General features: G+C 35.1%; 1 protein-coding gene across 3 annotated transcripts; it reads right to left on the bottom strand.

Moving 5' to 3' along the window:
• Positions 1-198: 198 nt before the first annotated feature.
• Positions 199-14,381, bottom strand: LOC143464442 (E3 ubiquitin-protein ligase XIAP-like). Of its 3 annotated transcripts, none has more exons than XM_076962206.1 (18): positions 13,617-14,381; positions 6,033-6,468; positions 5,724-5,863; positions 5,595-5,632; positions 5,227-5,516; positions 5,051-5,106; positions 4,346-4,445; positions 4,150-4,208; positions 3,912-3,994; positions 3,301-3,486; positions 2,983-3,097; positions 2,561-2,814; positions 2,257-2,425; positions 1,898-2,010; positions 1,616-1,704; positions 1,331-1,387; positions 1,031-1,230; positions 199-893 (listed from the first exon to the last, which is right to left on the bottom strand). In XM_076962206.1, the coding sequence occupies exons 2-17, from the start codon at positions 6,451-6,453 to the stop codon at positions 1,034-1,036; spliced, it is 2,367 nt and encodes a 788-aa protein (XP_076818321.1). In that variant the 5' UTR covers positions 6,454-6,468; positions 13,617-14,381; the 3' UTR covers positions 199-893; positions 1,031-1,033. The 3 variants fall into 3 exon arrangements, with proteins under 3 accessions (XP_076818321.1, XP_076818322.1, XP_076818320.1); XM_076962207.1 differs by having other exon boundaries at positions 199-1,230; positions 4,346-4,367; positions 4,425-4,445; positions 13,617-14,380; XM_076962205.1 differs by having other exon boundaries at positions 199-1,230; positions 13,617-14,380.
• Positions 14,382-14,585: the final 204 nt, after the last annotated feature.

The following is a 14,585-nucleotide window of genomic DNA, read 5'->3' as shown; positions in this document are numbered from 1 at the left end:
ACTTATCACAAAAGATTACGTTTACATTTTTAATATTATGCAAGATACAAGCAAAAAATAAATTAATTGGAAAACTAGTCAATTGGTGTAATTCTACAAATAATTTACATGTTATGTACAGAATTTATGAAATATGAGATATAAAATTTTTTCATAGCTCATGTTTTGAAGAACAAAAGCTTTAAAACACACAATATACACAATTAAACTTTATTTATTAGATCATAAAAATTTACAATAATAACACACTGGTACAAAGTCAAATAAAGACTTAAAAAGTTCTTCAAAAAATATTCTCATTGATAATGCTAAAAGCAATGAAAAGTCCATGGTTATGACATCACAAAGTTAAGGAAAATCATACAAAATAGAGCTGTACAGTGTACAGCAGTAACAAAAATAACATGACAACATTAACAGACACTTAATGCATGAATTATACAGCTATGATTAAATCAGTCTTTTCCAAAATGTTCAAAAGAAAGAAATAGGCAGAAGACATATAAAATTAACTCTTTGAGTAATCGCACATAACATCAAAATGTGTTTCTTAATAGGAATTTTCCCCTTCAATATACATTATAAAATCCACAGTTAATAAATCAAATAAATATAAATAAATCTAGACTCTGCTTTATAAATGCATTTTTTATTTTATGTCCACTGCATTTGTAAACAAACAGAGGCTTATTCTGACGTGCCTGACTGTTTTCAAACATATCACCACTGGCATGGTATGATTGGTATGATTAATGCTGTGAAAACAGAAATAAATTTTCATCTCAGTCAGATATTTTAACTTTCCTTCTTCAAAAAAAGTTGCTGTTTGCTCTTTTTCTGCTGATCTCAGGGTGCCAGTTAATAAAACCACCGCTTATTCAATCCAAAGTCAGCTGCAACCAAGGTGGATTTAATAAGCGGCGTCTACTGTACATCACAAAACACAAATTTTACAGTTGCCCATAAACTACATGTGCATTCTATAAGACATATGCCAGTACATACACTTGCATGTAATATTTTTAGTTACTTTTCATGATAAATATGTGCGAATTGATTTTTCTATTTTGCTTCGGCAAATTGGGCATTTTCTCAACGCCTGAGCACAATCAACACAACTGCAGAGATGGCCACACGGCACAAACACTACATCTGCAATGTTGTCAAGACATATTTTACACTTTCGTTCATCTTGCAGCTCTCGCACACGTTGTACCAGTGATAAAGGATCTGTAAATAAAACAGTCATGAAAAGAAATGCTTAAACTTCTTACATTGGTATAACTGTACAAGTACAGAACATATATGTATCTTTTGGAAAAAAAATTACCTTCAGGAAGATTGATCTCTACTGTATGAGAAGCAACTTTTTCCGAAGGTTTCTCACCTAAGCCATACACATCAATAAAACAATAAAATTGGAACAACTGGCATCATTAAACATCCACTGTCAGGGAGTTAAATTGAATAGTAGTCATTACCATTGTTTAGTTTAGTCTGTACCAGTAGGTTTTTAACAATGAGTTGTCTTATGTTGCTATTAGTTATTAGCATGTCCAGAAATTAAACCTTTTTTCTTTCTGTCATAGATCAACAATATTAATTTTGTACACACCAACACCGCTGATCTCCCTAGAATTTTGTGATAAATCTTCAAGAAGAGCGGCAAAAGATGTATATATTCCAGCACCATTTTCAAGTTTTCTAGAACAAAGTCAGTTCAAGTCAGGTAATAATCAATAGCATAATTTTACAGACACAAAATATTTTACAGAAAATTGCTTCAAAATACTCCATACATACTACTCGTTATATATAGGTATAAATTACCAAATTGTGCAAATGCTTTTGCGTCTTATATTTTACAACTTTTGAATCAAACATACTGTAAATATACCTTTTTATAATTTGAGAAATCTCGTCACGAAAAAATCCCATTTCTATGGCCTGAGTTACAATGTTGGAATTCATAGCTGACTGATGTTCATTAGCCATTCTTTTAGTTTCAGTCTGAGACAGATTAACCATGTCATTATAGATGAAAACTTATTATAACTACAATCATGAATTGTTTATGTGTTCTTTCTTGAGCTATTTGTGTTTGTTGTGTTAAAATAGTGATAATCAAATGCTAATCAAATCTGCACATTTTTTCCTTTTAAAGTAATCCTCTTCAATCTTATAAACTTTTCCAATCATTTATTCCATCCTTATATATAACCAATTTGTGCAACTTCAGCTTAAAGTTATAAATACCCTTGGATCTAGTAATGGTGGCAGTGGTGAAGGATGACGTTGTCTGACATTGCTTTGGGATGGCGGAACATCAAATGGGCCTCTTAGTATTGGCCGTCTTAGATTTGGAAACAAGGATACCATGCGATGTACAAAATCTGGCCCCTTGCATTGTAAGATAAATTCGCAACTATCACAGAAACAGAAATTCATAAATAATAACCAGTTAATTTGCTTTAACTTGAAACCGAACCGTTTACAGATTGAATTTCTTTTTCACTACCTATTACTTGGATCTTGAAAATAAAATTTTACTGCGACATACGTTGGAAACCACTTGGCGTGTTCAGACCATGGTTCATCATCAGGGTCCCAATTCTGCAGACCTCCATTGCAATACCAGCATTTCACTCTGTCTCGTTCTCCAAGAAAGAAAAATCCTGCCTTAGCTATTTGTCCTGGTGTTGCTCTAACTTGGTTTTTTGGCCATCGATGATCAAATGTTTCAAATCTGGAATCTTCATTCCTCATGTGTGGACTGACAGGATTTTGACATTGAAAGATTCTTCTCAGATTGCTCTGAAGTGTGAAAAAATTAATTACTAACATTGTCAAACGCCTGCTGACAGTTATTAATCATATATAAACCAATTTTGTTTGTATGCACAAAATCGAACTTTAACAGTGTTGGACATAGTTATTCTGTAATGTTTAAACTGAACAAAATCGGCCCAATAGTTAGCATACCTGCTCTGTTTCATTTTGGGCTGGAGGTTCATTGAATATTGATGGTGTTGTGGTTGATGTAGGACGTTCTCCTGGTGGCAGAGGAACATTTTGCAAATCAATTCCTTGAACCATCCTGTTCCAGTTAAGACATACACAAAAATAATAGTTGATTAAAAAGTATTTTACTTTATTGTTTAAAGCCTAACTGTCTCGAGTAAATTTACGAAACAAAGATGCACTATTTCTTATTGCACTTACTTTTCCAAACTTCACACACACATACCTAAAAGCCAAAGACTACATTTTTGTTTCAGTCTGATAAATTCATAACTGCACCTGCAATGAGGGAAATGTCTTCTGTGTTCAGCTTCAACATTGTCACCATAATTCCAATTCCTTAAAACACCACCACAAGAGAAGCATTGCACACGATCCAAGTTACCCAGGTAGAAGAAACCAGATTGTGCCAAATCATTTGCATTTACTGTTCTTAAATCCGTTAACCAACTAATGAAGGATTGTCTGCATGCATAATTGGAACACTTTTTCAAAAAAAATATATATATATATAAATATGCCGTAGTTTGATGCAATTACACAAAAATGCGTTTTCTATTAAAAATAGCGGAAACATATTTCTACAACCTCTGAAAATTCTAGTGTTGTAACAAATCATTTCATTAAAGAATTGTGTTTGTTTATTTTGAGTGTGATTCATTGGCAATGGAAAGGTTTTAAAGTTAAGATCATTTCATTTGTTTGCACTTTACACGTAAAAAGTTATGGAATTATTATTAAATATATTACGTGACCTTGAAAAGCTTTTCTCAAAAAACTGCGTATGGCAATGGTGTCATCCCTATTTTAATATTACTTCCAAACTGTAAAATTTAGCCCATTTTGTGGTATCAACATTGAAATTCATTTGCTGTCATGTGCATACTTACGCCCTTTGGGCTTCCTTTCTCAGATCAAGATTGCGGAGAAAATACTCATGTTGTGGTGAAGTGATGGTTGCCAACTGAACTGTCTTGTTAAACAAAAATTAACAGTGTTTAATCAGGGACATCCTAAATTGTTATTCCAGTATAGCCGAGTGAATCACGCAAAGATTTTCCTCAGTCCAATAATAAAGGAGACTGTGATACCATACCATACTAGTAGTAACTGATAAACTAAACTTACAATTGGATTTTGTACTCTAGTTTGGGATGTCTGACCCAGAATTCTTTGATGATCGTTGCCTTTAAAATTATTCTTATAAAAACTGTTTCTGCAAACTATTACAACTAATTAAAGCTTTTACGTTTGGTCTTTGAAATATATAATATGGACAGTAATATTTAACATATAACATGTTTTTATAGTAAAAAATGCTTACCTGCTTGTCTAATAGTATCCTCTGGTAATTCAATGTCATAGTTTCCATTTTCAGTAGAGTAAAAACTAGCTGGTGTCGCCGAAGGTGGTGACATGCCATTCTAAAAATGCAATGGAGCGGTATTATTTGGTTGAATGTACACGATGTACACTATTCATGCATTACAAGTTTTGCTCTGCATTTTGAGATGATAATGTCAAGGAAAATTTGTTCAATTAAACATATATTATGCATTTTCAAATTTATGCTTGACAATTAATTACTTCTTTTGTAGTAAATGTGAATGCAAAACTAAATTGTTTTGTAAAAAATAACAGATAATTAACATTTCTGAGGCATAAATGAAGACTGGCAGAACAACCATCGTATTATCCCCAGATACATTGAGTACTATGGTAGTTGTTAATATTACTCTTTTCCATGAGAGAAGAAGACTTTTGAATCAATTTGTTATTATATTTTAACGAAACCGAGTAATGTAGTAGTAGTAGCATATATAAAAAACACAGGTTTAGCAATTTATTTATGTAGTAGATTGTAAGGACAGAAATAGCTTAACAAAACATGCCTTTTGCTGGTACTAGCATTTATCAATTTTGTTATGTCTATATAAATGCCTAGCTAAATTTACATATTTCTGTTGTCTACTTTCCTGAAACTTTACATTTTAGATTGAACAATGTTATACTGTATCACTTAAAATACCTGTGTGTTTGTTGTAGGTCCTTGTCTTTGTGTATAAATTCTGTTCCACCATGCACCTGTGAGAAGGACAAGAAATATACGAATTTAAATACCTATAAAAATGAAAGGTGAGATCATGTAAACAGGATTCTTAGAATAGTTGTGGAGTTTGCATATTTTTAGCAACCATAGCATACCAATCGGTACATTTCCACATTCTTCTTTCTTCATCATCAAACAGTCTGATGTATGCCATCTTGGTGCCATCACATCATCACTACTTGTCCAGTTCTCTACAGACAACCCACAACAGAAACATTTCACTCTGTCTTTGTAACCAGTGAAGTAGAAACCGGATTTTGCAAGAAGACTGGGATTGGCAGGTGATGTTGGTGGATATTTTAAGTAAGTACTCAGTCTGTAAGATTCTTGGTGAGGATCTCCAGGAATTACGTACACACTTTTTTGGCCAGGTGGGTCTCTTATCCTGAGATAAAACATCTTAAACTTGTGTTTCTTTTGTTTAGTAAGATTTCGACTGTGTTTTAAATGCACCTTTACTCACTTGTCATAAATGATGCCATCACAATCAATGCCAGGAATCTACATATGCAAGGCAAAGTATACATTTACATTTTGAATTGGCTTTAGGTTATAACAAATTAAATTTCTATGATTAATAGTTGGCATTAACTGATATAGAGTGTGTGGCTTGAACTTTTTGATACTTTGAGCATCTTTTGGGAGTGGACTGTACTTTTAACTGGAGACTTCCTAGTTCATTAGCACATTCCAGCCAAAGAGTTTGACTATTTTTATTTTCTTGAGCATTATCTGTTAAAAGTATGATGTTATTAGTGTCGCTTTTGCTTATTTAGACGTATGATTGAGTACGTAAAAGGCATTTTGGACTTTCTATGATGCATTTTTTTTATGGAGTAGGGTGTAATAGTAGTAATATTTACAAATGACGTAAAAAAGATCTGGGTGAAAATAAACTCACATTTCATTTGCTTCAAAATAAACTCTTGAAGGATGTTTGATTTGCTTTGGTACCAATTTCTGTTGAAGTCTGATGAAACCGTCTGAATGTAACCAATGTTTTTAGTGTTGAAAAAACAGCAAATGTAGGTAATGACATCATTTTCTGCTCGTTTTAGTTCTTCCTGAAAACTTGCAAGTGGCAGATAAATTGAGATGTGTAGAGCGATTAATATACTTCGAGCAATGCTTTTGTGCATGTAACTTGGCGTTCTTTCAAATGCAATTTGGCATGCTTTTTGAAGTTTTCTATGGAACTCTTTTTTTGACTCATGAATATTCTGTGCTCTTGCAAATATGTACAACAATACATTATGAAAGTTGATCATTGCGATTTGAATTGAAACTGAACGGCAAATTTTCACTTTGAAGGTTCTTGCCATTTTTTCGTTTACGGTCTGTAAAAAAAAAAGACTCCCTGATTTTTGTGACACATGTCCTCTCAATACCAATCTTAAAAATATGGATAAGCCAATGTGAAATATTTTAATGAGTAGACAAAGTTTCAACTTTACACGAACAAATGCAATGCGCGAATTGCTTTGTTGGAAGCAGGCCATCGAAGTATTTCACTTAGTATCTTTATGTTTAGTGATCAGCCCATTGTGTTATTGTCATAAACACTTTTAGTTGCTGTTCGCGATTGTCAACCGCATTACGCAGTTCAATAAAGATTAGAGCCTGTGGTGTTCTAGCTGTAGAATTGAGCTTGTACAAATCGGACGTGAGATCTTCTTCAGCTAGAACCTACCATAGTATTGCATTCGCTTTCGACTAGCCAAGACTTGTCTTATAAATATTCATTGTATTGACATTACAATTTATTCCAATTCCACTATAAATTATGGCAGAACTACTGTAATACCAAAACGTTCAAAGCACTGAGATGTTTGAGTTAAGGTAAAGTAACCCAAGGAAAGATAAATTTGAGCGCCGATACATAGCCTATACTGTGGACATGAAAAATGGGCACACTCCTAAGTCGAAAAGGAAATTGGTTTTATAGGCTATATGAATTACCAGTAAAGTGAATAAACTTAGGCCTACACGTTGCAGGAATACACAGAATGTAAGAAATTCTTTTCTTTAAGTCAGATGTAGTTAATGACAAATGTATATACCGAATATATACTGATTACGACATCACTACTGTATATGGGTGTTTAAAACATATGTTGCAGATACAGTACAACAAAACACATATACTGGTATCCAGTGTTTTTTTAAAGGTTTGACTTAGGCGACGGCTAAGAAATTTTGAAGGACCGAAAATTACTTTACCTAAATATGTAAAACTAGCCGCATTTCACAGTTGCTTAAACGAACAATTTAATTATCAACACAACAGTGTAAAATTTACAACAGAAATTTTGCAGTTTCAGTTTCTATCTCATGTAATGAAACTGGTGCATCATCAGAGTCCATGTCCTCGTCATTTTCCAAAAATGCAGATTCCACCGCCTTCAACGCTCGCTTTGTCACTCTCTGTCGATTCTTTTTTTGTTGCCATTTCTCAGCGATGGTTTGCGCATCTTCCTCTGTGAGCTTTTTCGGGCCGTTGATCGATACGTTCAAGAGAGCGTTCAGGGTAACATCTAGCAGTCTATTGCGTTGCTTGTTTTTAACATGACATAAAGTCGAAAATCCTCGCTCTGGCCAAGCGGTTGCTAAAGGAATTGTCAATGCAACGCAGCAAAGCCAATGCAGCTCTGGAAACATTTCCCGGAATATCTTATCTCGAGCAATTTTGCTGCAGACTTCACCGGCATCTTGGCAGAACTTAAATTCTGGCATTACCAATCTATCTTTTAACGTCTGATAATCATTTTGTACTTTCAAGATTTGTTCATCAGAAGCAACTCTAAATCGACTGATCAGCAGCTGGAGAAGACGATTCCCATAAAGCTGGCGCTGGTGGGGATCCAAGGGAATCTCTTTAACATCAAAGATTCGAAAAGCAAAGAGTATCTCAGGCTCAGGAAAACGGTCTTCAAGATCTCGGAGCAGTACCTCACAGTATTTTTTAGAAGTAAATCGGATCAGCTCAATATCATCTTCAAGGAATTCATTTTGAGAGATTGGTAGAAGTTTTGAAATTTTTTTCCAGTCAAGTTTCAAGCTATTTACAACCTGATCCGAATCGGCAAGGTTTGCGATTTCTTTTTGGCATGATGAAAGTGCCGATTGTATGTGAGAGAAGTTAAAGCTGCCTTTTTGAAATAGCAGTGATAGCTTGTTTAGATGCTCTAAAGCAGCATTCAGTAAGTAAAGAGAGAAAAGAAAGCGTTTTGAACAAATTAAATGAAGAATACCAATTGCTGTGCAATCCTTCTTTTCAGAAGCAAAGTATTGTAGTGTTGCATACACAGCAGAAAGTTCTGTCTTCAATGCAATCACAGCTTCACCATGAGATAGCCAATGGGTACGGCAGGCTTTAACTAACTTTCGCATAGACCTGCTAGGCGAATCAACATCAGCAGCTTGCATTTCCTTCAATTTAGCTGTCTTCAGAGGCGAAATTGCGAAGTATCTCCAGATCTGCACTAAACCACGTTCGCAATCTTGGATGTGTTGCAGTTCTTTCACTGTGTCCGTACAAGCCAGCGCTAACCTATGCGCATAGCAATGCACGGTGTATGTAATTGGATTTTGTTCAGCCAATTTTTGCGACAGGGAATTTCGACGGCCTATCATTGCAGCAGCCCCATCGCATGCAATAGCAACATGTTTACTAACATCAAGATCGTAGTCGGCGGCGACCTCATTCCAAACTCGAAATAAGTTCGCAGCTGACGCTCCACGAGCATCAATCTGACGAATATCCAAAAATGCAGTTGACTGACCACCCTTTGTATTGACGTACTGGACAAATGTAATGTATTGATGCAAAGTGGCGATATCAGTTGTTTCATCAACCATGGTTGCCCAGCATGGACTTTGCTTGACATCAGAAACGATGCGATCAGTGAAATGCTCTGAGATGAGCAATATAAACTCAGTTACTGCAATTGAACTTGTATGTTGCAGGTCACGAAGCAGTTCATTATGACCAATGCAGTCCACCAGAGCTTGTAATGAAGCAACTTTTCTATTCGCTATCTCCTCTTTCAAAACCCAGTAAATTAGATGAACTCGTTCGGCCACCGTTTTAATTTTATTTGAAATGCGATCCTGATACGTATGAAATGTTGAAGAACGTCGGTTTTTTTCCAAATTAACTGCTCGCTTGTGTTGATCAGAGCTGAGATGCGTATCCAACCGAGATTGGCGATTAGGTCTGGCGGGTATGATGGTGTAAATATCACTTGTGTTTCTTCGGCTAGTAGTAGCTTTCGGAAGCTTAGAGCATAGCAAACATAGTATTCCTCCATCAGCATGCAGTGTGAATACGTTCATGCGTAGGGATTCGTCAAAACCTTTCAGCTTAATCCATGACTGGTATGTTTTGTGGGATGTTACTGAGAGTGTTTTTGCTACAACCGTTGATGAAGACGTTGCAGGAATATCTTGGTTCTGTTGAATATCTTCAGAAGAAGAGCGCTCATTAAGCAAACTTATGGTGTTGTTTGAAGGTGAACTTTCTAGGTTTGAAGTATCAACAGCTGGTGTTTTTTGTTTACGAGGGAAGAACTGGTATATGGTTTGATTATTAGCTTTATCAGAGAAGCGTTTACGTTGAGACATTTTTCCTGAAATAACACACAATTTCAAAAAGAAATGGAAATTACACACGTTTAAGGCTGCAGTTGACAGACGGGAATACTAACAAAACAAAAAACTGCAATAAATCGATATACATATAATGAGGCTAAATCTATATAGTAGCTAACTGGCAAGTCCCTAAAGTGACTGCATACCGCTCTTCAATTAATCTTCTCTTCCGTAACCATTTTTCGGTCATAAAGTGTTTCGGCTGGCTTGACAGGAAATCCATCTCCCGTTGTGAAGCAAGCAACTACGTCATAAAGCAGGCATTGCGCAGTCGGACAGAGACCAACGGTAGCGTGTAAAATATTGAAACTGCAGTTGCGGAAATCTCACGCAAGGGCAAAAGTATAAAGCTCGAAATTATAATGTCATAGCGGTGTCATAGTTATCAATGTACATGTACACAGTATCATAGTACAATGAAAACTAGCAAGCGGTTGCCGATAATTTTTTTATTGTGTTTGGATATGGTAGAAACTAAATTTGACGTGCTACAAACATAAAAAATTGTTTATTTTGAGCGACCGTTGGAGAAATTTGAGCGACCGAAACGGTCGCTCAAATCACCTGAAAAAACACTGCGGTATCACAATTTATCTGGAATAATATAATGCCGGTTGCCCTATATAAGAAAATCAAGATACATCATCAAGAAAATAGCTTAAGAATTAGGGGAATAGAAGGTGCAACAGATTAAAAAAAGTGTTACGTAATTTTATGAAGGGAATAGATAGAAAATTTCATACGTAAAATGCGGTTTCATAAAGAGGCAAATTGCAAAGATTATTAAAATTACATAATCTAACTGGAAACTAATGCTTTTAAATTCATGAATCCTTTGAACGTTCAAGTGCCAAGTCAAAGCTGGATCCGTATTCGAGAGTCTAAATTCTTTGTCGAAGTTCAAATAATAATCGTTGATGTATGCAGAAGAAAAGTTCGAGCTATACTGAGTATCATGGTATCGTTATAACCAGCTTTAATTGAGCGTCTGGAGTGCAATTAAATATTAACTATAGTTCGCTTCGCAAATACTTTTCCATATAAATCTTGACTTCATTGGAGTCGCAACTAGAAAATGCGATGAGCGAATGAGAGTGAATAGCCTACGCAAAATCACCTATGACTGCAAACAATTCAAAATGGAAAATTTACTTTTGCATTAATGACAATTTATCTTGTCTTTAACCCGAATTAAAATTTCGTAATGTTGATAACCTCAAATATGTATATTCGGCTATGACAAAATCTCGAATCACAACATCGAGCATATTAGTAACAGTTAACATATTAACAGTTACCTATTTAGCAAGACGTCAGGCGGGGTTATACCGCGTTACCATACTCGTCAAAATGTCTGTCAAAACTTACCAGCTTTTTTCTTTTTCCTAGCTTGTTTTAATGAAATGAGCTTGTTTGGACTTATATGCAGCACTTGGTTAGATTTAACAACCCACAAAAAATGGAATGTATAACTTTAACTAATTATTGGGACGAGGGAAGGTTGAATGGGTGGCATATAGGTTACTATAAAACTTATTGTTTAAAATGTGGGTCGTTTCCAAACAAGTTTGAAAAACAGTGGATTAAGTCATCCTTCAAAACAGAATGGTCGTAACGTGGAGGATGTTGTGTCACAGTTTTCAGCTAAAAACAATAATAACATGAACGCTGTGGTAAATTAACATGCCAGCACAGGAGTTTATATCACGGCGCTGCGTCAATTGCAATCTATCGGAGGAAAGGAAATTTATGATATTTACTGTACGTAAATATTGAAAGTTACTTTATTTTATTACGTTTTTTTGAACGGCTTTTGAGTTGCAAAACTTTTCGGTGGAATGAAAATGTTAGGCCCAGCTGTCAAAAATCGACCCTAGCACTCTTCGGTGACGACATAGGTGTACCTTTCACCGATTCGTGGTCGATGTGGTCTTAACTCATACGGAATTATGTTTTTATTTCTATGTTGTAATTATATTGCAGCCTGACTATAAGTGTGGTATCGGATATTGTATTTTCTAACTGTAGAAAGGATTTGCACAATTAAAACTAGGCAATGATCCCAGGAGATGTGCCAAGCAATCTGTGATGAAGTATAAAATCAGTTAAGCATTTTAAGTAATATAAAAAATTAAAACAAGTTAAATATAATTAATCGGTGTTTGTAATGTGTACGAACTAAATGATAAAGATGAGGTTAGATGTGCGCATAAATACGTAAATGGCGGGAAAAATTCTGTCACAAAGATATTGATGCATTTGCAAGTAAAGCCATAAAAAGTGACTATACCAATACGATATGATACCTGACAAACACAAGGAAAACCGGCATCAGATTGCCAGGAAAGAGTGTTTTTAAATTGCAGCGGTTGAGGTAACGGTGCATGGTTTAGTGAAAAAGTATAGGCTACTTGGCAGAACGGATAGATACAATATTCGCGTTACATTTGTTCCTAGAATACCGTATAAGTTATGCTAAATAATGCTGTGTTTGTTTAAGACTACGAAGCTTTGTCATAAAAAAGCCAAAAAATCCGCCACATTAGGCCTGCCAACTGTTGTTACACTGCATCATTCATTGCAGTCACCACCCAAGCTGTGGGGCAAGCTATCGATGCATCTGTATTGTGTTTCATTATATAAAAAATGCAATAGTATAAAATTAACTATATACTTGCAAGTTGAGATGCAATGGTCTTGGGATAAAAGTAAATCTGATTCAGTTATATTGCTATGGCCTACTGAGCTAGCCTACTGTATTGATGTATGAGTATTGTTCGGCTGATCTTGAAACTAACTTATAACTTATTTTATAGTCACGATAACGTTATTAAATGTATTAGCTTTATAAGTTATAACTAAATTCTTTTCGCGATCTTGTTTTCTAAACCTTGCACAGAGTCAAAGCGAACTCCTGATTTAGTTCGTTTTGAATTTTAAATTTACCGCTCCCTTTATGGTTGGCAAGTTTCGGAATACAGTATGCGTTTTACGCTTCATTCGCTATCAATAATTTACTATTTCAAAACTTAACGGATGTAACAGTAACTTCCTAAACGGGCTTATATTGTCTTAAGGAAGCAAAAACCGGACGATTTACAAATCGAACAGGTGTTGTATGATTACCCTTGTGTAGCTGTATTTATGCGTCCCCATTAAGTGCCAAACATTGCGATTGTATGCGGCAAAACTTAAATTGTAAATATTACAACTATTATACCAAATTGCAACAAGAATTACAACAACTGCTGATAACTTCATATAATATTAAATACTGACGTGTTTGGGGCGTTACACTTGTCCTTCGGTGTCAATTGTTAGACTGTTGTGAAATACGTGATTCAACGGCGAATGAGAACATAACCAGAAATTTTATAATTGCTGGGTGGCCTCGCTTATGCAACCCGACACGATTAAGAAATTTCAACTTAGCTATGTGAAAAAAGCAGTCAACTGATATCCGGCAAAGCTATGAATGAAAAGCAATTCGTCTATTGCTGTTTTTTGTTTTCCGACAAGCGCTTGTGTTGTATTGTCGTCAACAACATTCCTTGTTGAAACAGATCGTGGCGCAATCATGACGTCAAACCAAAGAAACAACAGGTGACGCGTTGTGTACGTGCAATTTGTTTGGCAATATGTAGCTGTACTTTCAGATTCTTTTCTTTTGGACCTTGGTCCAAATAAGACGTGATTGTAAGTGCGAAAATGATAGAAAAACCAAATTCGAATATAACTCATATAAAAAATATGTGAGAAATCGTTAGTTAGTAAGCTACAGTACGTTTATTACGCTAGCTTTCCGAACGTGAAACATTTGTTTACTTCCACTTACGTATTCAACAACTTGTCTTCAGCTTGGTTGCGAACATATGCGCGCATGAATGAATGAGCAGCATCAGAAGAAGCTATAGTCATAATCCAAATATAGCCTTACGTTTTGTATACACCAAAAGCAATGTGTATAGTTATTATTTGTCATTACAACACTGCAAAATATAGCTGAATTCATGCAGTTAACGCTTTTTTAATACCAAGGGTTCCTTTAAAAGTCATTTGTAACTACGAATATGTTGTTTCTTTTAAATTTGTTATATTTCGTTGTTTGCATTATTTCAAGTGTGAGGTTATGCTAATTTTTTGCTAAGACTGCAGCTAAAACCTTTGATAACAAAACTTATTTGTTCAAAGAGAAGCTTCTGCTTACAAATTATGTTGGTTAACACTAAAACATATATAACATAAAAACTTGCGAATGGAATATGGATATATGTAATACGCCATTTTTCATGTCATAAGCGTATACGAAGAGACCTTCCAGAATGCTTAATTGCATATACTCAAATATGCCACAACAGCGGTATCATCGCAGCATATACGATAATAATCGTTTGCACTTTTGTCTGCAGACACTATATTCCATGACAAACAGCTATTTGTCTGATTTCAGCTTATTTCTCATGAGTCTCTTGCTGGGAAAAAAATTGCGAAACGACCTTTGCTGTTGCAGTGTCTTACTGTTTGTTCGACATACGTGCCAAAATGTACATATACACAATAGTGTTTTTTGATTGGTCAAACTGAAAGGTAAACACCCCTTCGGCCCTTTCCCATCGATCACCACTTTACAATTATGAAACAATAACAAATGGTCACATCAAAGTTTTTAGCATGCAATTGAAAAGACATGAAATCTTAAGTAAGCTTGTCTTGGAAATTTATTTGATAAATTGAAATGCTATAAATGCTGCTCTATATCGCAAACGTGCAGACAAGATCAAGGCTGAACGGGAATCCCCACTTA

The sequence above is a fragment of the Clavelina lepadiformis genome, chromosome 7, assembly GCF_947623445.1.
Source record: "Clavelina lepadiformis chromosome 7, kaClaLepa1.1, whole genome shotgun sequence".
Classification (NCBI taxonomy): domain Eukaryota; kingdom Metazoa; phylum Chordata; class Ascidiacea; order Aplousobranchia; family Clavelinidae; genus Clavelina; species Clavelina lepadiformis.
The sequence above is the reverse complement of the archived record's forward strand: the minus strand, read 5'-3'. Positions and strand labels throughout refer to the sequence as shown.